Source organism: Oncorhynchus mykiss, chromosome 19 (genome assembly GCF_057628025.1).
Source record: "Oncorhynchus mykiss isolate SJ-2025 chromosome 19, ASM5762802v1, whole genome shotgun sequence".
NCBI lineage: Eukaryota > Metazoa > Chordata > Actinopteri > Salmoniformes > Salmonidae > Oncorhynchus > Oncorhynchus mykiss.
In genome coordinates, this window is record NC_143040.1 from 27,418,893 (window position 1) to 27,440,326 (window position 21,434).

General features: G+C 44.4%; 1 protein-coding gene across 11 annotated transcripts in view; it reads right to left on the minus strand.

The window, feature by feature from the left end:
• The window catches only part of LOC110497460 (pericentriolar material 1 protein), a 36,068-nt gene extending 22,564 nt beyond the window's left edge, over window positions 1-13,504 (minus strand). For 9 of the 11 annotated variants that reach the window (XM_090210679.1, XM_090210675.1, XM_090210677.1 and 6 more), the window contains exons 1-13: window positions 13,310-13,504; window positions 8,758-8,876; window positions 7,683-7,934; window positions 7,021-7,350; window positions 6,171-6,341; window positions 5,335-5,454; window positions 4,808-4,988; window positions 4,568-4,677; window positions 3,908-4,193; window positions 3,465-3,654; window positions 1,749-1,955; window positions 1,245-1,408; window positions 897-1,126 (exon numbers count right to left, since the gene is read on the minus strand). In XM_090210679.1, the coding sequence (XP_090066805.1) occupies window positions 897-1,126; window positions 1,245-1,408; window positions 1,749-1,955; window positions 3,465-3,654; window positions 3,908-4,193; window positions 4,568-4,677; window positions 4,808-4,988; window positions 5,335-5,454; window positions 6,171-6,341; window positions 7,021-7,350; window positions 7,683-7,934; window positions 8,758-8,862 (2,346 nt within the window). In that variant the 5' untranslated portion in view covers window positions 8,863-8,876; window positions 13,310-13,504. Of the gene's footprint in view, window positions 1-896; window positions 1,127-1,244; window positions 1,409-1,748; window positions 1,956-3,464; window positions 3,655-3,907; window positions 4,194-4,567; window positions 4,678-4,807; window positions 4,989-5,334; window positions 5,455-6,170; window positions 6,342-7,020; window positions 7,351-7,682; window positions 7,935-8,757; window positions 8,877-12,328 lie in introns of all 11 variants that reach the window. The other 2 variants (XM_090210673.1, XM_036954392.2) reach the window with 1 other exon arrangement.
• Between the last annotated feature and the right edge of the window lie 7,930 nt (window positions 13,505-21,434).

Below are 21,434 nucleotides of genomic sequence, written 5' to 3' on the forward strand. Positions count from 1 at the left end.
ACTGCAAAAGGGTCCTCTTCCACTCTGAACTGTCTAGACCACTCAGCTGCACCATGGTCATTTTAGATTCTTTAGCATGTGTTCTATTTTGTATTATTGGCTTATATGTGTGTGTTGATATGTTTTTACTCCATTTTCTGCTTTTGCATATTTGTTTTATACTGAATGTTATCAGATCTTCAACCAAAACCTAATATGAGATAGAGAACAAATAACAATGACATACTAATTTAATTTATTTCATAAACAAAGTTATCAAACACCCAATGCCTGTGTGAAAAAGTTACTGTCCCCTTGCACTCAATAACAGGTTGTGCCACCTTCAGCTGCAAAGACTGCAACCAAACGCTGCCTGCAGTCTCACATCACTGTGGACGAATTCTGGCACACTCTTCCATGCAGAACTGCTTTAACTTAGCAACATTTGTGGGTTTTCAAGCATGAACTGCTCATTTCAAGTCCTGCACTTCAGCTTCCAGACAGATGGCCTGACAGTTCCCTGTAGAATTCTCTGATACAGAACAGAATTCATGGTTCCTTCCATTAAGGCAAGTCATCCAGTTCTTGAGGCTGCAAAGTATTCCTAAACCATCACACTACCACCACCATGCTTGACCGATGGTATAAGGTTCTTACTTTGGAATGCATTGTTTGGTTTGCGCAAGGAATAAAATGGGACCCATATCATCCAAAAAGTTATACTTCTGAATCATCTGCCCATAGAACATTCTTCCAAGAGTCTTGATGATCATCCAGGTGCTTTTTGGCAAACTTGAGTCAACTTTTTGGACGAGATTGGTCCCATTATTGACTTGCACTATGGGGCCTACAATTTATTTCAGATTCTAGATCTCTCTCATATGCTATGTTTCTCTGTTTCTAGTCAGTCCTCTCACCTGCACCATGGCCACCAGCTCCTGGAGCTGCCGTAGTTTCTGCTTGGCGGTCTGCAGCCGGTGGACTTTGTGGGCGAAGTCCGCGTCCTCGTTCTCCAGGCTGCTCCTTCTGCTCGACCCTGAGCCATCGCTGTCCCGGGCCCCGGCCCCCCGCACCTCCTCTTCATCCTCCAGGGCATCGTCATCATCGTCGTCCTTGACCTGGTTGTAGGGGCGGTTGTACTGGCACTCTGGTGGAGACAGAAACAATGAGGGTTAGTGAGATGAGTGGATTGTGTGTGTGTGTGTGTGTGTGTGTGTGTATATACAGGTTGCACACATGTAATGTGCGTATGTGTGTCACGCTACCAATGGCTGATGGGATGTTGAGGCTGCGGAGGTTGGCTGCTGCAGAGCGGTTGTTGATCTCACACTCGTTGAGCCTCCCGTCAACGTGGTTGTTGGTGCTGCCGCCTCCTCGGCCGTTGGTCAGACTGTTCATTTCTGTCCAGTTCCCAGAATGCTGTGGGTTTCTGACCAGGGGAAAGAAAGATGGAGAAAAGGGGTCAGGTCTCAATTTCACTCCCCGGCGTGATTTGCCCTTGGGAATTATATTATCTAAACCTTTAACATTTCTTATCCAGGAAAGTTATTGAGAACAAACTATATTTTAAATTAACCTGGTAATTTGGGGTACATGAAAGGAACAGATTATATGCTTGGCTCGAAACTAACCAGTTACTGTCCGTGGTTGCCGGTTCAAATCCCAGGTCTGTGATGCTTAGAATCAGAATTGGACATGGTCCACTAATAAACAGATCTAATGAGAAATAATAACGACTGCACCCTACTCCGTCCGTGTCCTTCAAGTACCTGATGTTGGTGATGGGGGGCCGGCGGTTCTCCTGCTCCGAGTCGAACATGGTCTCCAGTATGGAGCCGTCCTCCTCAGTCTCCTCCTCCTCCTCTTCCTCCTTCACGTTCTCATTGACTGTGTCCACCATCATGTCTGATGTCTGCTCATAGTACTGCACCAGCTCACGCAGCTCGTTCAGACGCTTGTGCACCTCCTTCAGCTTGCTGTGGTGGGCGGGGGAGAGAGAGACTTAGGCCTGATTCTGTTTTAAAATGTCTCCACCTCAAGGACTTAAAAGCACCGTAAGTGAGACCTCAAGCAGTCTATTCCTTTTGAGTCACATTTCAGAGAGAGTGTAGAGGAATGAATGGGGAGACATGGAATGGGGGAAAGAGACTAAGGTTGATACATGGACAACTGATTCAATGAAGGAGAGACACTTGACTAATTGGATCTATTGTTCATTCACCAGACGAATGAATGAATAAGAGGGATAAGGGTGATGGATGGTAGAGCTTGTCTGAAGGAACAGTACAGCATGGATATTCAGCTGCCGGTACCAGAGAGATAAAGGGTGCATGCTAATAGACTGAGTTGGTTCCCTCTACTCGTCTCCTTTGCTTCATCGGCAATGGGTTGTATTCATTAAGTCCAGGTAGTCCCAATAGAAAATTGAACACTGGTCACTGGAATAATGTTTACATACCGTTTTAATCATTCCATATACTGTATTTGAGTCAATGCCATCCTATTCAACTATTGCTGAATATATACCCTATTCTACAGACACACTAAAATATTCTATCCACAAACTCAGCAAAAAAAACAAAACGTCACTTTTTCAGGACCCTGTCTTTCAAAGATAATTCGTAAAAATCCAAATAACATTGTAAAGGGTTTAAACACGTTTCCCATGCTTGTTCAATGAACCATAAACAATTAATGTGCATGCACCTGTGGACTGGTCATAAAGACACAAACAGCTTACAGGCAATTAAGGTCACAGTTATGAAAACTTAGGACACTAAAGAGGCCTTTCTACTGACTTTGAAAAACACCAAAAGAAAGATGCCCAGGGTCCCTGCTCATCTGCGTGAACGTGCCTTAGGTATGCTGCAAGGAGGCATGAGGACTACAGATGTGGCCAGGGCAATATATTGCAATGTCCGTACTGTGAGACGCCTAAGACAGCACTACAGAGAGACAGGACGGACAGCTGATCGTTCTCGCAGTGACAGACCATGTGTAACAACACCTGCACAGGATCGGTACAATCGGAACATCACACCAGCGGGACAGGTACAGGACAGCAAAAACAACTGCCGAGTTACACCATGAACGCACAATCCCTCAGGCAAAATGTGGAAAAAGTCAAAGGGTCTGAACACTTTCCGAATGCACTGTATACATGCACACATACATATTCATTAGCCGGACTCAGACATTGCTCGCCCTAATATTTCTTAATTCCATTATTTTAGAGTTGTGTGTATTGTTTGACATTTTTAGATATTACTGCAATGTTTGAGCTAGGAACACAAGCATGTCGCTACATTTCGCTACACCCGCAATAACATCTGCTAAATATGTGTATGCAACCAATAAAATGTGATTTGGGCAAGTACAGGAAGTTCCTCTGCATTTCATTCAGTTTTCTACCATTTGGCTCCTTAGGAATACAACTGTGGTGTGATGTGCACCGACCGATTGTAATAATTGTTTAAGTTTAGTACCGGAGTTTGTCTGCTGGAGCGTCCTCATGCTGGGGTTGCTGGGTGTGTGTGGAGGGGTGGTAGGTGGAGGGGTCCCGTCTCATGGCTGAGGCCCCGTTGGGTTCCCGGTACGGGGCAGAGGGGCGGTCCGAGGGGCCCGCGCCCAGAGCCAGTCTACGCTGAGAGGACAGGGACACACTGCCACCACGACCTGACAGAACACACATTACTCACACATGCACGGCAGCAAACTTACAAGCTTCTATCATATGCACCAGGCTTCCACCGCAAATAACGTAAGATGGGAGCTGCACAAAAAAAAAATACAAATAAATAAATACAAGTTTGTCATCATTAAAGGCAATGTTTTGAAGGAAATGGCATTTGTAGGCGTTTAAATAACCCCCCCCCCCCGACAGTGTTATCCTACTTCTAGTCAGTTACCGAGACAAACCATAACTTACAGGAGTTGTTGTTGAGGGTCTGGTCGCGGAGTGAGTGCAGCTCCTGCAGGATCTTGTCCATGGTCTGCTTCTTGTCCTGCAGCTCCTGCAACTTGGTCAGCTTGGCGCTCGCCGCCGAGGCCGACGTCGGGGTGATGGAGGTCAGGGAAGTGAGAGGGCTGGGATGGAGGAAGGAGGAGGCAGAGCGGGAAGGAGGGGAAGGCTGGGAGGAGCGAGAGCGGCAGACTTCCCGGGAGAGGGAGAGGCTCGCGGCTTGTCTGCGGTTGTCCGGGACTGCTGCCTTGGTCTGAGGAAGGAAAGGCAGACAGGATGTTAGTAAGTGTTAGTAGTTGAACAAACATTCAACTCATCATTTATTACTTTGATGGGTAGCACTTTACATTACCACACAGGATAAAGTGGTAATAACATGGAAACAAGTTCTAATTACTCAACATGAAGACTTCATTTTGCCCAGTTATCCCTTCATTTAAATGTAAGTATTATAGTTACAGGGTTATACACCACGTCTGTAATAGAGGGGTAAACAATACCATGTTATTATAACTTATGACATTTGCCAGGATTGTATTCATTAGGCATCAGGCAGAAGAAAGCGCTAATACTTTTGACTATGGTGTGCCCTAATTAATACGACCCAGTATTGTATGATGCTGGTACCTGGGAGTCGTGCAGCTGGTTGTGGAAGCGTTGAATGAGGTCGTTCAGCTCATCGTTCAGCTCCGAGGTGATGCTCAGCCCTGACACACTGCCTGTGGTCTCTGTCGGCACTGAAACACACACACCAAATGAAATAAGGTTATGTGTGTGTAGCTACCAGCTCTGCATGTGTGCTTGTGTGTCCAGTGTGCGTTTACTCCTCTGCATACGCGCTCTCTTTCTATGTGGCCCGTGTCTCACCAGTGTCAGCCATGGTTTGTGTGGCTTGCTGGGAGCTGTGCTGCATGGTCAGTAGTGCTGCCTGACGGCCCTGTAGAGCCCTGAGCTGCTCCTGCTGCTCCAGCATCTTCTTCAGGAGCTCATGCTGCTTCTTCAAGTTCTCCAGCTCCTCCTTCTGGTCACTGTGGCCTGCAATGCGGCCCTGTTGGAGACACGCACATAAGAAAAATCGCCAGCACAAGCAGAACTGGTTGTGCCTCAGATGCTGACAGTGCAGACTTCCTGGTGTTACACCGGCAAAGGAAGGGATGGAGAGAAGGGGAGAAGGAGGGATGGAGTGGGATGAGAGGGAGGGATGGCAGCAATACAATTAGCCTTGGTCTACTTGGGTGACGAATTCTAGAAGTGTCTTACTATCTGGTAGAGATTGTAATGCGTATCCCTATGCACATATCAGATGATCTCGTTTGTGACCAATCCAAACTCCTCTATAAAACAAAAAACTAGCGGGGGGGTTCGTTGTCAGAACTAGAGGAACGGCTACTTACGGTGGCATTGGAGGCGTCCGAGAAGCGCACCTCCATGTTCAGGGTGGTGCTCCATGGCAACGAGCCTGAACCCAAGGCCGAGTCCAGTGTTCCCACCTCGTCCTCCTCATTCTCCCTCGCCTACAGAAGAGGCAGCGGTCAGTAAAATATTAGGCACGGACTGCAAGCACGGTCACCCTCTTCGGCCCGAACTATGGTACCATTCACACGGAGGGTGTAGTGGCTATGGGAACTCGGGTCTTCCCTTTCTCCACCCCACTTTCAATGTAATACTTGAACAGTGGTTGGTGAAAAAGTTGGTATACAACAATGGAAATAGTCATAACTACTCGCACATAAATGCCGGAGGGGGGTAACCTATGTAATATTGATAGCAAGATGCGCTGACAGCAAGATCAAATGACACGTGCCATCCAGCAGTTCAGAAGAAATGTGTGTCATGTCCTAGATTTGTCTGCCAAATGGAACAAGATACACGACTGTCTTGCCAGCGTTTCAGACGCCTTGGCATTAAAAATACATGACCAGGGTGCAGTGAAAAGTTCCCCCAAGCACAACACCTTGAACTATCAACAGCAATGTGAGAAAAAAAGCAGTGGACTTCAGGCTTCTTTAACAGGGAAAAGCCCAAGGCTGCCGTAGCTTGTTTTTACTATAAATACCATAGAGTGAATTCAAACTAAAAGTCTCTCGAAAGCAGCCACTTTCATCCTCAAATGACAGAAGGATGGAAAGAGAAAAATAAAGACATACAGATCAAGCCAAAGAGAGAGAAAGGAGAAAAACAGAGAGAGAGACAGTGAGAAAGCCTCGATAAGCCAGCGTACTGTACTGACCAGCATCTTCTGCAGGAAGCGGAGGTAGGACCTCTCCTGCTCCTTGAGGTGGGCGATGAGGTGGGTGAGGCGCTCCACGTTGGCCGGGATGTCGTTCTTCTCCACCAGGTCATCCCTCATGGAGCTGGCTTTGCCGATATACTCCCGGATCTGAACCAACTTGCTCACCACCTGATAGGGACACCAGAGAGTGTAAGGGTGTGTGAGAGACAGGGTGTGTGAGAGTGTGTGAGAGTGTGTATGAGATAGTGGCACAGCAGAGAGAAAGCATGTGTGCATGCATGTCTGTGAGTGTAAATGATAGAGAGAGCGAGACAGAGGAATGGTGTGTGAGAGCGCGGATACCAGTCCGCTCACTGCAGACCGAGCTAAACGAGGGCAGAACTCACTTGGGAACCTGCGGTGGTGGCATATTTTTAAATTGCCCTAAATAAGCACTGGTTTCATCATCATCTTGCCTGCCTAGTCTCCCATCCTTGTTCTACCATTTATTTTCTTACAAGATTGAGAGCACAGCATGCCATGTGACGGTTTGCAGACAGTACAATCCGTTCAGGGCAAGCACAGACTTGAGTGGTGAAAATGCTGTTCCAAGGTATGCTATTTATAGATTTGTCCAAAATGGGTTACTGAGTAAGTTTTTCCTCTATGTACCCACAACTAAACTAACTTTATTGTAAGCATGTCCTATGGTTTGTTCTATTTTAATTAAGTATTGAAACTACAAACTTCAATCATTTGCATTGTGAAATAAGTGGCTGATCAAACAAAACAGACTACATACAGAGTATAAAATGCAAGTGCTGAAAAGCCCTAATCCAGTAAACCAAAGTGCCTAGACGTTACCTACCTGGCTACTGTCGATGCTGAGCTCTCCTCTCCCATCCTCCCTAGAGTGAAGGAGCCCTCTCTCGGCCCTTCTACCTAGCCTGGGGGTGTCATTGCTGGGCAGGGAGGGGTTGAACGCTTCCCTGAGACCAAGACCCAGGCCAGGGCTCTGTTTCTTGGCTGTGGCGGCGACGGAGGGGGTTGTGGGGGCCGAGGCCGAGGGTGCCTCCCGGCTCTTGTTGGTGTTGACGTGCAGCGGCAGGAATTTGAAGGGCTTTTTGTTTTCCGCCGCCAGCTCTCGCTGATTGTTGGCTGCTGTGACACGACCCTGGGAGTCGCTGCCCACGCTCCTCTGGGAAAAGAGAGAGCGAGGGATGTGTCATAACCTGGCTTCCAGTCTAAATTACAGTACTCTGAAACAGAACAATGCAGCAGAACCTCTGCGATATAAAAAGCTGGAAAGAAGGTCCTTTGGAACATTGAATAGTTTAAAACTTTCACATTTGTAAAGACAACACACCAAGAAATGTGTGCGTTTTTACATGAACAGTACCCTTCCACAACATCTTCGGTGAACTTTACACATTTCTGGATTAACTATGACCCCCTCCAGATACCAACAATCAGACAAATACTCAAAGAAGAAATGCTTAGTTAAGAAAGCTCTAGGGAGAATCCTCTCACCTCGTCTAGATCAGTGAAGTTGATCCTCTGCCGGAGACGGTCCAGCTCGGCCTGGTCGGGCACCGACATCTGGGTGGTGTACTTGACGTGGGGGAAGGAGTGAGGGGTGTTTGTCCTTCTCCGCCCCGTGCCAGGTGTGGACTCCGGGGAGATGTCATTGGTCAGCCGGCTCTCCGCCACGCCGCCGGCTGAGAATTTCTTCCTGTTCTTCTCCGTCGAGCGGTTGGCCTTCTTCTGCTGGATGCCCCAGTCCTGAGAGGGGACAGGAAGCTTTGAAAAAGGAGTGTTGGGTGAAGTTATCCCTAAACACTGATCTTGGGTCAGTTTTGCATTTCCCCACCACAAATGGTTCAGGTTGGGATTTGGGGTGGGGAAGCTGATCCTTGAAATTTACCTTGGGGAAACTTCACTCTTTAAAAAAAGGACAGAAGGTCATATCCACATATGCATGTGTTTTATGTAATACCATGTACTGTATAATGCTGTACTTGCTTGATGATAAGCACATCGTGGTTCCCCAAAAGGGACACATTACAATAAATTTGTAATACACCATTTCAAATCCATGTCTCGCTTTGGTCAGCATTGTAGGTAGACGGACAGACTCTAGAGCTAGACAGTGAGGGGGCTGAATCCTTACTAAAGCTATAGAGTACCACAGCAAGAGTCATAATACCCATAAAACCTAGCAGTCAAACAGGGAAATGGTTCCAATAGGTTTTTCCACCATTCATTTTTCCCCATAAGGGATTTTAGAAACACTTCATATAAGGGCTGTGTATTGTGTAGATGAATGGTGGAAAAATTATTGAAACCATTTCCCTGATCTCTAGGTTTTATAACACCTCCACCGTGGGGCTATATGCACAAACAACTCATGCAATCAAAGATTTTAATTACTTTCGCAAAACCTTTTAGTGTCCATTCTCAATGGTCCCAAATGTCACCCCATTCCAGTAGTGCACTACTTTCGACCAGGACCCATAGGGCTCTGGTCAAAAGTAGTGCATTGCACTACATAGGGAATAGGGTTCCGTTTGGGACGCAACCATTGTCTCTCTCGTCTCCTCTGTACCATGTTGTTGAGCCTGTCCTCTAGGCTGCTGCCGTTGGTAACGGTCCAGTTGTGCAGCTCCTGCTCGTCTGCGCAGTCATCAAAGGGAGTGCCCCCTGTCGCCATGTCCTCCTCCGCGCCTGTTGGGTTGTTGACATGCAGTCAGTCAACACTCAAGAACGGCTTTGGACTGGAGACAAAAGCATGTACACACACACAGTAGGTCTATTTCAGACTGGAATAGTGTGCACAACTCATTCACGCACACACACCATGGTTTCCGTTTGCAGGTAATTTCCGGCTTTTGGACATATCAAAATGAAAAGCCGATAAAATTGTCAGTCAAATTGACCAGAAAAAAAAACAAAAAATAAACTCCCAGGGCAAAAGAATGCTTTTATTAATTGATGGGAATACAGTTGTCACCAACCGGTCACCAACAAACCTCCAATACATTCCTAGTCAATCGCTAAAACATTTCTGTAAAAAACCCAATGATAAAGCAATTTGTTCCTATTTATTTATAGGTCTCGGGCTGTCGGTGGTAGGTGCACCCAATTCACCTACCCTACGCGCCGGGTAGGCAAACTGTTGCCATTTTGTGTGTCTGAAGCTACAGCAAAGTAGATACTGTGAGATTAAAACTTAAAACCCCAACTAGAGAAACTGTCAACGAATACAGCAGAGCTGCTATTTATATGTATGAGTTCATTTTAAAGTTCTTACTCAGCACTTTTATAGGCCATGAAATGCAGGTTCCCATTTCCACTCAGCGCTACAACAAGCAGTGCAGCAGTAATGAATGAGTAGGAAAGTGGATCTATAGATATGCGTCATTATTAGCAGCTTGGGTCTTTTTTAATACAGAGGAATATTTCACTCTCTCAGTCCATAGGAGTAACATGAATTTGTGCACGAGGCAGAAATAATGTGGTGCGACTCGAGTTTCACCATCAGCCGGAAGACGGTATCTATTTTATGGTCAGTGTCAGTGGAGGAAAGGGAGAGCGGAAGGATGTTGAGGCGGAAGGATCCCTCTGCTGAGACTGACCATCAGATGCAGGCAGCATCAGCCCAGTAGAATTCAAATTACATCAGTAATACATCAACGGCTCCATTACCGGTGTGATCATATAGCCTACCTCAAATTTTGAAATATTTATATTTTTTCAAATGGCCCAAACAATGCGTTGACAGAGCAATTCAAGCAAAGCTAATATGCAGTGACAATGTTTTGGGCCTATAGTTTACTGCACAAACCTAATTGTTCGAGTTTTTCCCTGTTAATACTAACAACGTTTCCCTTTACTGTGGGAAATTGTGATTGAATCAACGCAATATTATCCATTTTCAATGCAACATAACAAAGCAAAAAACTATGCAAGAGATTGTTGTAGGCAGAACGCGTCGGATTAGGATTCTATTGCATTGACACACTACTCTGCCCGTACCTGGGGCGGCAGGTAGCTTAGTGGTTAGAGCGTTAGACCAGTAACCAAAAGGTTACTAGATCGAATCCCCGAGCTGAGAAGGGAAAAAAAATCTGTCGTTCTGCCACTGAACAAGGCAGTTAACCCACTCTTCCTAGCCCTTCTCTACATCTTTTTTTCTTAACTGACTTGACTAGTTAAATAAAACTCTATACAGACTTGTGCGGCATAAACAGTGTGAGCTACAGTAGACCTACATGCAAATAAACCATTGCCATATACGAATCTGTGCCATTTACTTTGAACTGGATTGTGTTTACAGCGGTTGTGAGTAGATGTGCTTGTTTTGAGATCAAAGCAAGAGCTGCATGCAGCCACGTGTGCACATTGTGTTCATATCCTTTGCTAGTTAGTTATTAGTCCAGTTAAAGATAATTAGTAGTCAGTAATAGCTCATTTCTAGTCAGCAATGGGTGAGTGATTGCATCCGCCAAGAGCACAAAACTTGTACATTTCCAGACATCTTTGAAAAGCAAGTCAGTTAAAGAGCTTTGTCTTAAAAAAGGGCAGTGTTGTATTGAGACAGGCTTGAATAAGCTAAGTAGCCAATAGGCAGTGGGTAGCATAATATCTGATGCTCTGTAATAATGGTATGACAATAATGTATTTTATTTTGTAAAGTGGTTTCTTAGATCAAACAGCATTTTCAGTCACCTTGTCTGAAGGACAAGTTGATGAACAGGTTATAGTCAAGCCCTGCATGTTTTTTTCAAAAGTCTCATGGAATGTAAACCTACATTGAACACCACACATTGGTTGCTACTGTAGGCTGAAAGATGGAAAAAGCGGTTCTATGTTACAATGTTATGCGTTGCATTTTCTTCATTGTTTTTGATGGTAGGCCACTCGTAGGTCTACATTATGATCAAATAGCCACAGTAGCCTACATACGTGGCGTGGCCACTGTTCAAACTAACTTAAAGCAGGTACAGCCTCAGTTTTCAGAGTAAACGCACACAGGAAGTTGCACAGAATTTTTACAACTTTCAAGTTCAAGCTCAGCAGACCTGAAATTTGCTCAGTGACGGAAAAAAATAGAAGGAACCTGGGTCGTAATGTATAATTTCTTACCTGCGCACATAGCCTATTTTGAGCGGAATATTGCTCGTCAGACAATGCTGCGCAGCAGCTCCTCAGCTCATTGCTACTGAAGTAAAACATGTACTTTTATAACACCACTCAGTGGGCAACAATTCTGAAAGCAGTCACCTGAAAACAGTTTTGATGGCCACAATTACAAAGAGATACTGTTTTTATTTCTCAACTGGCAATTGAAAAATACTTCCCAATCAAGTGCAAAGGTAGGCATGCTATCAGCACGTCACCCACCACTTTGCAATGTGAGCTGGCAGCAGTATGCATTTTGAAAACATATACTTCTTTATTGTCCAGAAGCAAAAGGCACAATCCCAGTTACATTAGCAACCTAAGTTTCTAACAGAGATTTCTCTCTGTCACATATGGAACCTCTGGCATCAGGTGCGATGTTTGGAATGGTGTTGTTTGACCACAAATTGCATTTTGGCAAATGTTTGAAAATAATGCTTTAGGGTCTGCTTCATTACAGGCGTTGGATGTTATGTTAAAATGAATACCATAATCTAAATGTCTGTCATTCTTAGCACCGTAGGTGGATGTTGTAATGGGTCATGCACACAATGCATAACATTATGGGTCAGGTAAATTTTACAAATTGACAGCTAATTAAAATATTTAGGGTCACGTTGTCTGGCACCACACTTTCCTAATAGAAACCCTGACACACACACTTCTAAACAAACAAGGAAACCAATATACAGAGATGTGTTTCCAAAGTATCTACATCGTTATGACATTAACAGAGTGCATGATTCTAGAGGTGTTTGTTCCTGTCAGAAACGGGGCCTTGTTTGGAGGAATGTTCCTGCAACTAAGCAACAGTCAACATTCACAGACCTTTCCCTAAGTATGACAAGTATTACAGTAAACTAAACCATAACATGAGGCATAACGTTAATCATCCAAAACACCATAGCTAGCTACAAACCATTGTAGGACTTATTTATGACATAGATAATACAACTGTACCGATATCAATAACGTTACCTATCGATTACACGTACCTGTGCGGTGTATTCAGTTACCCACTAATCATTTGTTGTTTTGCTTTTGGAGAGATCGTGGACTGAGTAAGGATTTCTTGCTGACTAACAGTAGTTAGCTAACTTCCCAACAAAAGGCACTGTTTAGTCAAGAGGGATTCACGTTAAACCAGCGTTGTAGACCGCTAGAATTCCCGGTAAAGTTTCCGAAATTCCCTCCACTTCAGCAAGTTCGATGGAGCCAACTGTCACTAGCAACAACTAACAACTAATGTTAACCCCCCTCTGAGAACTTCTAGCTAACGTAAAAATAAGAATGGGGACAAAAACCGTCATCAATATACACTCCAATGGCCTATCGATGAGGTGTATTCATCATTTGGGATACCAATGTGGCAATGCAAATCTAAACTAGTTTACATTTGGCTTTGTCACTGTTTGGCAACATGAAGTTGCACGCCATGGTAACGCATGAGCCCCCCCCCCTACCTTCCCCGCGAAAACTGGGGGTAAAATTCCGACAATGGAAAATGCATTGAAGACCCAACTAACGTTACAATTGTTGCTTTCACTGCCCTTTGAAAGTTTGAAAAATAGATGTACAAAACAAAAGCTCATGTTAAATTCGGAGAGGAAAGTACTGTCACTATCTAGTAGGAATTACAGTACCTCGCAGACACTTGCATAGGCAACGTCAACTTGCTAGTAATGTTAGCTAACGTGACCTATCTGGCTAGCTGGCTAACTAAAAACAAACAGGATTTCACGGCCTGACAAGATTGCATGCCTAGATAGTTATTGTTGGCTATAACAGTTTCAAAATAAGTACACGTAGCTGGTTAAATACATTAGCTAATGTCTACTCGAAAATACAGCACCAACCTAGTTTTGTTTTGGGTAGGAAGGTAGCTAGCGAACTGCGTGATGATGCTACGTTAGCTAGCTGGTGGTGAACTAGCCACTTGCCTTGGCTAACAAAAGTAGTGGAAATAAATGAATTACCTCAGTGAGTGTTTTTTGAGAAATTATCGTAACACTTTATGGTCAACGGCTCATTCTAAGAGCCAGGAGAAGACTGTGTCTCAATAAGTACAAATAAGTCGTTTCGGTGTTGTTGATGAATCCCCTCAGTCAATGTACACTTATCGGCCCAGTGTCAGCCATTATATTCCCTGTTTCACGGAGGCGGAATGATATAAAATAGTGCGACTCGCACAAGAGCCCTCATCATCAATACTGTCATGTTTTTCCTCAAATACACACACACACACACACACACACACACACACACACACACACATGTAAATAGTATATCAACGTGACTAATTGTGTACAATATTTTTTTACAAAATGTACAGGCAGTGGCACCCTTATTGAATAAGGTACTATTTGGGCTCTCGGATGGTTAACTAAACGTAACGTTGCAATAATGTCAGTGTTTTGCCTAAAAGTTGCCTTTTGAACATATCAAGTTTATTTCAATTTAATCAAATTGGCCAACGACTTACAGTATTCACTCACACTAGTGTCATGGAAATGTGTAAATATTCCAACTGTTACTAGCTCTAATTATATGATAAACAAACAGGCCCCTTTGTGAATCAATAGAACCTCCTACCCTTATCACCTGAGCTGAAAGTTTGCAACGCACAGACACATACAAACACAATAAATCCCTATAAGCTATATTAATAATACATTGAGACTGGAGAGAAGTATAAAAAAAACACCGCAAGATCTGCTTAAGTTTACAGAATGATGTGCCCGACCACCAATTCACAACTGCACTCTTTGCTACAACTCCATCCAGCTAGAGGCTCGCCACATCCGATGAAAAACACAAAAGAAGACGACGCAGAAATATAATTGGAGGCGAGCATACATCAGTGGTTGGCGAGTTTATTTTGATGTTGAATATTCGTTGTTGCGACGAAAGCAAACCAGACGGCATTATTTACTTGTTTTTATTTTATTTGCGGATAGCCAGGGGTATGCTCCAACACTCAGACATCATTTACAAACGAGCAGTAGGGATGACAAGGGATGTTCTCTTGATAAATGTGTGAATTAGACTATTTTCCTGTCCTGCTGAGCATTCAAAATGCGTACCTTTGGGTCTCCGGGAAAAAAACATTTTCTTTGGGAATGTAGTGAAGTTAAAAATATAAATTGTAAAGTAAGATACAGAGACCCCCAAAAACTACTTAAGTAGTATTTTCAAGTATTTTTACTTAAATTCTTTACACAAGTTGTAGTGACTGTTTAAAGAAAACTGAACCATGGATTACAGTTTCTCTTGGCCCATAGACTAGTTTCAGGGTGAGGAACCATCTAACATCAAGTTGTAAAATAGTGAGTACAGAATGACACAGTAGCATCTTCTCTATGTTATTTTATGCCCAATAAAATTGCTTGTATTTCAACGGTAGCTGCACAGCCTTGTCAATCATCTGAACTATTACTATATACTGGAAATATATTATTATATTGATTCCGTTTACATCACACTCACAATAAAACCCTTCAAATTTGCTTTTGTATCTAGCCCAGCTCAAAACATCATCCAGCGGGCGGCGCTGTTGTCTATTTCTGGGCTCGCCACCAGCTGAAAACACAAAAGAAGAAGGCAGTGCAAACAATTCTGCAAGTCGATGTAAGTTTGTTTTGAATTGAATGTCGACCTATCAGTCCTCTGAAAATGGCCACAGTACAGTCTTTGAGTGTGTTTGCTAGTGAGCGTTTAACAGTGGCTGCAGTAGAGATTTTGGGAGTAATAGAGAAAGTGGTAGCGAGATACAAGGAGGTGATTTCCCAGTTTAAAGAGGAGAATGACCGGCTGGGAGACTGCTGCGGATCACACCCGAAATAAAACGATGTAGAATAGACCCCGTCCAGTTCTCTCTCACTGTCTCTGAGGAAGAAGACCCCCCCCCCCCCCTCAGGACCAGTCAGGATGTAGGGCAGCTTCAGGGACTCGAGGCTGACGTCATAGAGTTAATATAAACTCTTCCCTGTGTAAAACAATTAATGTGATCAGGAGGATCAACTTCAGTCCTTGACTCTTTCCCCAAATGGTGGAGTACAGAGAGAGTGACTCTAAACCAGTGAATCTCAAACCTTTTGTCACTGTGTCCCACCTTGACAATCCCTGGGACCCTCCAGATCAAGACAATGCCTCCAGCCACAGATCAGCCGCAAGCAGCGATCCAGTAGGACTTGACATCCACCGACAATTGGATCCCAACACACCATTGAAGAAACTTCTAAAAAAAACACACTGGGAAAAGGTTGAGTTGCAAGGGGACCTTGAACAGGCACATACAGACTCATACAGGAGAGAAACTCTTTAGCTGTGGTGACTGTGAGCAGAGCTTCAATCGCAAGGGGACCTTAAATTAGCATATAAAGACTCATACAGGAGATAAACCATTTAGCTGTGATGTCTGAGGGAAGAGCTATCAGACACAAGAAGAACCTAACTGAGCATATCCGGAGTCACACCGGAGTGAAACCATTTAGCTGTGGTGACTGTGGGACAAGCTTCAATCAAAAGGTTTCTCTTAACAGGCATGTACTGACTCACACAGGGGAGAAATAATTTGTTTGTGGTGACTGCGGGAAAAGCTTCAGGCAGAAGGTTAGCCTTACCAGGCATATATGGATTCATACAGGAGAGAAACCATGTAGCGGTGGTAACTGTGGGAAAAGCTTCAAGCATAAGGTAGAGACCTAACCAGACATACTCTGATTCACACAGGAAAGAAGCCATTTAGCTGTGATGACTGTGGGAAGAGTTTTAACAAGAAGGGGAACCTAGCTGTAGATTTACTGATAGACACAGGAGAAAAAACATTTAAATGTGGTGACTGCGGGAAAAGCTTCACACTCAAGGAAAACCTACCTGCGCTTATGCATACTCAAAGGTACTGGAGAGAAACCATTTCGCTGTGATGACTGTGGGATAAGCTTCAGACACTAACTGAACATGGACAGTAATAAACTCAGCAAAAAAAGAAACGGCCTCTCACTGTCAACTGTGTTTATTTTCAGCAAACTTAACATGTGTAAATATTTGCATGAACATAACAAGATTCAACAACTGAGACATAAACTGAAAAAGCTCCACAGACATGTGACTAGCAGAAATTGAATAATGTGTTCCTGAACAAGAGGCGGGGGGGGTCAAAATCAAAGTAACAGTCAGTATCTGGTGTGGCCACCAGCTGCATTACGTACTGCAGTGCATCGCCTCCTCATTGACTTCACCAGATTTGCCAATTCTTGCTGTGAGATGTTACCCCACTCTTCCACCAAGGCATCTGCAAGTTCCCGGACATTTCTGGGGTGGAATGGCCCTAGCCCTCACCCTCCAATCCAACAGGTCCCAGACGTGCTCAATGGGATTGAGATCCGGGCTCTTCGCTAGCCATGGCAGAACACTGGCATTCCTGTCTTGCAGGAAATCATGCACAGAACGAGCAGTATGGCTGGTGGTGTTGTCATGCTGGAGGGTCATGTCAGGATGAGCCTGCAGGAAGGATACCACATGAGGGAGGAGGATGTCTTCCCTTTAACGCACAACATTGAGATTGCCTGCAATGACAACAAGCTCAGTCCGATGATGCTGTGACACACTGCCCCAGACCATGACGGACCCTCCACCTCCAAATTGATCCCGCTCCAGAGTACAGGTCTTGGTGTAACGCTCATTCCTTTGATGATAAATATCGAATCCGACCATCACCCCTGGTGAGACAAAACCGCGAGTTGTCAGTGAAGAGCACTTTTTGCCAGTCCTGTCTGGTCCAGCGACAATGGGTTTGTGCCCATAGGCGACGTTGTTGCCGGTGATGTCTGGTGAGGACACTAAAGAGGATGGAGGTGAGGACGCGAGGAGTCAAGCACAACCAATTGAGATTCTCCCGTTGTTTGCGTCTCAATTCTCCACACTTCTCCCAAAGTGTGCACTTGAACAATGCCTGACAGCAGGTGCCTTACAACAGGCCTACAAGCTGTCAGTCCTGCCTCTCTCAGCATATTGCGGACAATCTGAGCACTGATGGAAGGATTGTGTGTTCCTGGTGTATCTCGGGCAGTTGTTGTTGCCATCCTGTACCTGTCCCGCAGGTGTGATGTTCGGCTGTACCGATCCTGGGCAAGTGTTGTTACACGTGGTCTGCGAGGACGATCAGCTGTCCGTCCTGTCTCCCTGTAGCGCTGTCTTAGGTGTCTCACAGTACGAACATTGCAATTTATTGCCCTTGCCACATCTGCAGTCCTCATGCCTCCTTGCAGCATGCATAAGGCACGTTCATGCAGATGAGCAGGGACCCTGGGCATCTTTCTTTTTGTGTTTTTCAGAGTCAGTAGAAAGGCCTCTTTAGTGTCCTAAGTTTTCATAACTGTGACCTTAATTTCCTACCGTCTTTAAGCTGTTAGTGTCTTTATGACCATTCCACAGGTGCATGTTCATTCATTGTTTATGGTTCATTGAACACGCATGGGAAACAGTGTTTAAATCCTTTACAATGAAGATCTGTGAAGTTATTTTGATTTTACGAATTATCTTTGAAAGACAGGGTTCATATAGAACATCCACAAAGAAAGAAAACAACAAATTTGGAAAAAATAAAGAAATTAAGACAGAGATCAGGAGATGGGCAACTCTTAGAAAAGCAACTCTGGATCATTCATGTTGTAGGTTTAAGATAAATATACTGTATGTGTGGTTCATTTACTTTTGTAAAATGCGTTTGATTTAATTTCATGATCAAAGAGTACAGTGTATTGTAGGAACAACCAGTCCTGGTCTGTGAGGAAACGCACACTGCTGTTCAAAGTATGTTGATGTTTTCACCTTATTAGAAACAGGAATTCCTGGTTGTTTTTTGTCTCTCATGGCTATGAGAGAATGGCAAAACTGATGTTATCAATACATTAAACATGTTAGAATTTTCAGGGTGAAAAAAGGGGAAATGAACTAATTAACCAATCGTTGATTAAATTACCTGATTACAAACAGCTGTGATAGTGCTGGGCTCAAACAAAAATGTTCACTCCCTGGTGGTCAACCGGGAATGGAGTGAAGAACACTGTTCTATTATGTTCTCTCGGGTCCTGATGGATATGATAATGATGGAAACTCCCTCCAGCCAATGCTAACACCAACCCAATGCTTTGAAATCTATTACGGGCATTGTTCAAGTGCACACTTTGGGAGAAGTGTGGAGAATTGAGACGCAAACAACGGGAGAATCTCAATTGGTTGTGCTTGACTCCTCGCGTCCTCACCTCCATCCTCTCTTCGCCTCCATTTAAGAAAAGGTTATCGAGGAGAGGCAAATTACGTTTACATAGGAGGAATCCCAAAAATGTGTAGAGTGATCCAAACAAATGTAGCTCGTAGTGCAATACATTTTATAGATAAAATGACAAATAGCGTTTTTTAAATGTGTGCATGCTTTTCTACTTAGAAAAACAACAGCTGATTCTAAGGGGGTGTGGCAGATTTTAAAACACTTCCACTCTAGCCACTGGGAGGATACTCAGTAATTTTGGCGGGGGGAGGCTATTGAGTGGAGGACCCTCTTCCGTTTGCCTACTAATGAATTGACACGGGCCTTTTCCTGTTTGGACAAAAGTCTGTCTTTCGCCCTCTCTCCTCAGTGACCTGGAAACCGATGAGTGGTCAAGGAGTGTCAATTTGCTAGTAGGCAAACAGAAGAAGGTCCTCACCTCCTCTACAGCCTCCTTTTGGAGAGGAAGCACGTGTATCCTGAAATCTGAAACACCCCCTTTGAATTAGGTATTTTTGTCTTGAATGAGAAAAGCTTGCAAACATTTAAACAATATCCTTTTATCTCTAAAATATTTAGCTAAGTTAGTTTTTTATCACTTTATACATTTATTTTGGGATTCCATTCTGTAAACAATTTGCCTGATTCCGTTCTGATGGGGGTCTCATTTCATACAAGCACATTTTCGTCCACTTTCTCCCTCCTCACCGCTTCTCCTTGATGACCTTTTTCAAAAGGATGCCAGAGAGGACGGAGGAGAGACGATGCAGGAGTTGAGCAAATCTTATGGTGAAAAAAGCAGATAAAGCATAATATATATATAAAGCAATCAGTTGCACATAATTTTATGGTTTTCCGTGCCAATATAACACTAGTGCCAATATGTCCTCCAAACACCGGCTTCTTGGGCATTGTCACTTTTATACAATGGATACAAACATTTTCAAATAATATTTGCATTAAATGTTACTTTGATTAATTTATTCATATTCATTTATCCCTCCACAAGATATCGCCCCGATACAAACCTAGGGTTGCTACCCAAGCCGGCTGGTCGTTCGTTCTATCGGTTTGGTTGCTAGAAACATGACCCAGTCGTTTAGTCTATTCTGTATCTATGGACCCAGTCGTTCTCTCTAAATGTTCCATTGACATACTGGCTGGCAATATTCTTATCCTGTGCTTGCTAGCTAGCCAACTACGTTTAATTTACAGTCGTCTCAAAACGTGCAGCCAGAATAACAGCAAAGTAGCTGCCTTTGCATTTGTTTAATCAAATCAAATTTATTTATACAGCCCTTCGTACGTCAGCTGATATCTCAAAGTGCTGTACAGAAACACAGCCTAAAACCCCAAACAGCAAGCAATGCAGGTGGAGAAGCACGGTGGCTAGAAAAAACTCCCTAGAAAGGCCAAAACCTAGGAAGAAACCTAGAGAGGAACCAGGCTATGAGGGGTGGCCAGTCCTCTTCTGGCTGTGCCGGGTGGAGATTATAACAGAACATGGCCAAGATGTTCAAATGTTCATAAATGAGCAGCATGGTCAAATAATAATAATCACAGTAGTTGTCGAGGGTGCAGCAAGTCAAAACCTCAGGAGTAAATGTCAGTTGGCTTTTCATAGCCGATCATTAAGAGTATCTCTACCACTCCTGCTGTCTCTAGAGAGTTGAAAACAGCAGGTCTGGGACAGGTAGCACGTCCGGTGAACAGGTCAGGATTACATAGCGCAGGCAGAACAGTTGAAACTGGAGCAGCAGCACGGCCAGGTGGACTGGGGACAGCAAGGAGTCATCATGCCAGGTAGTCCTGAGGCATGGTCCTAGGGCTCAGGTCCTCCGAGAGAGAGAAAGAAAGAGAGAATTAGAGAGAGAGAGAGAGAGCATACTTAAATTCACACAGGACACCGGATAAGACAGGAGAAGTACTCCAGATATAACAAACTGACCCTAGCCCCCCCTACTGCAGCATAAATACTGGAAGCTGAGACAGGAGGGGTCAGGAGACACTGTGGCCCCATCCGATGATCCCCCCGGACAGGGCCAAACAGGAAGGATATAACCCCACCCACTTTGCCAAAGCATAGCCCCCACACCACTAGAGTGATATCTTAAACCACCAACTTACCATCCTGAGACAAGGCCGAGTATAGCCCACAAAGATCTCCGCCACGGCACAACCCGGGGGGGGGAGATCACATCAGTGACTCAACCCACTCAAGTGACGCACCCCTCCTAGGAACGGCATGAAAGAGCACCTGTAAGCCAGTGACTCAGCCCCTGTAATAGGGTTAGAGAATCCCAGTGGAAAGAGGGGAACCGGCCAGGCAGAGACAGCAAGGGCGGTTCGTTGCTCCAGAGCCTTTCCGTTCACCTTCACACTCCTGGGCTAGACTACACTCAATCATGTGACCCACTGAAGAGATGAGTCTTCAATAAAGACTTAAAGGTTGAGACCGAGTCTGCGTCTCTCACATGGGTAGGCAGACCATTCCATAAAAATGGAGCTCTGTTTGCTTAGAAATTCTAGGGACAATTAGGAGGCCTGGGTCTTGTGACCATAGCGTACGTGTAGGTATGTACGGCAGGACCAAATCAGAGAGATAGGTAGAAGCAAGCCCATGTAATGCTTTGTAGGTTAACAGTAAAACCTTGGAATCAGCCCTTGCCTTAACAGGAAGCCTGTGTCGAGAGGCTAGCACTGGAGTAATATGATCATTTTTTTTGGTTCTAGTCAGGATTCTAGCAGCCGTATTTAGCACTAACTGAAGTTTATTTAGTGCTTTATCCAGGTAACCGGAAAGTAGAGCATTGCAGTAGTCTAACCTAGAA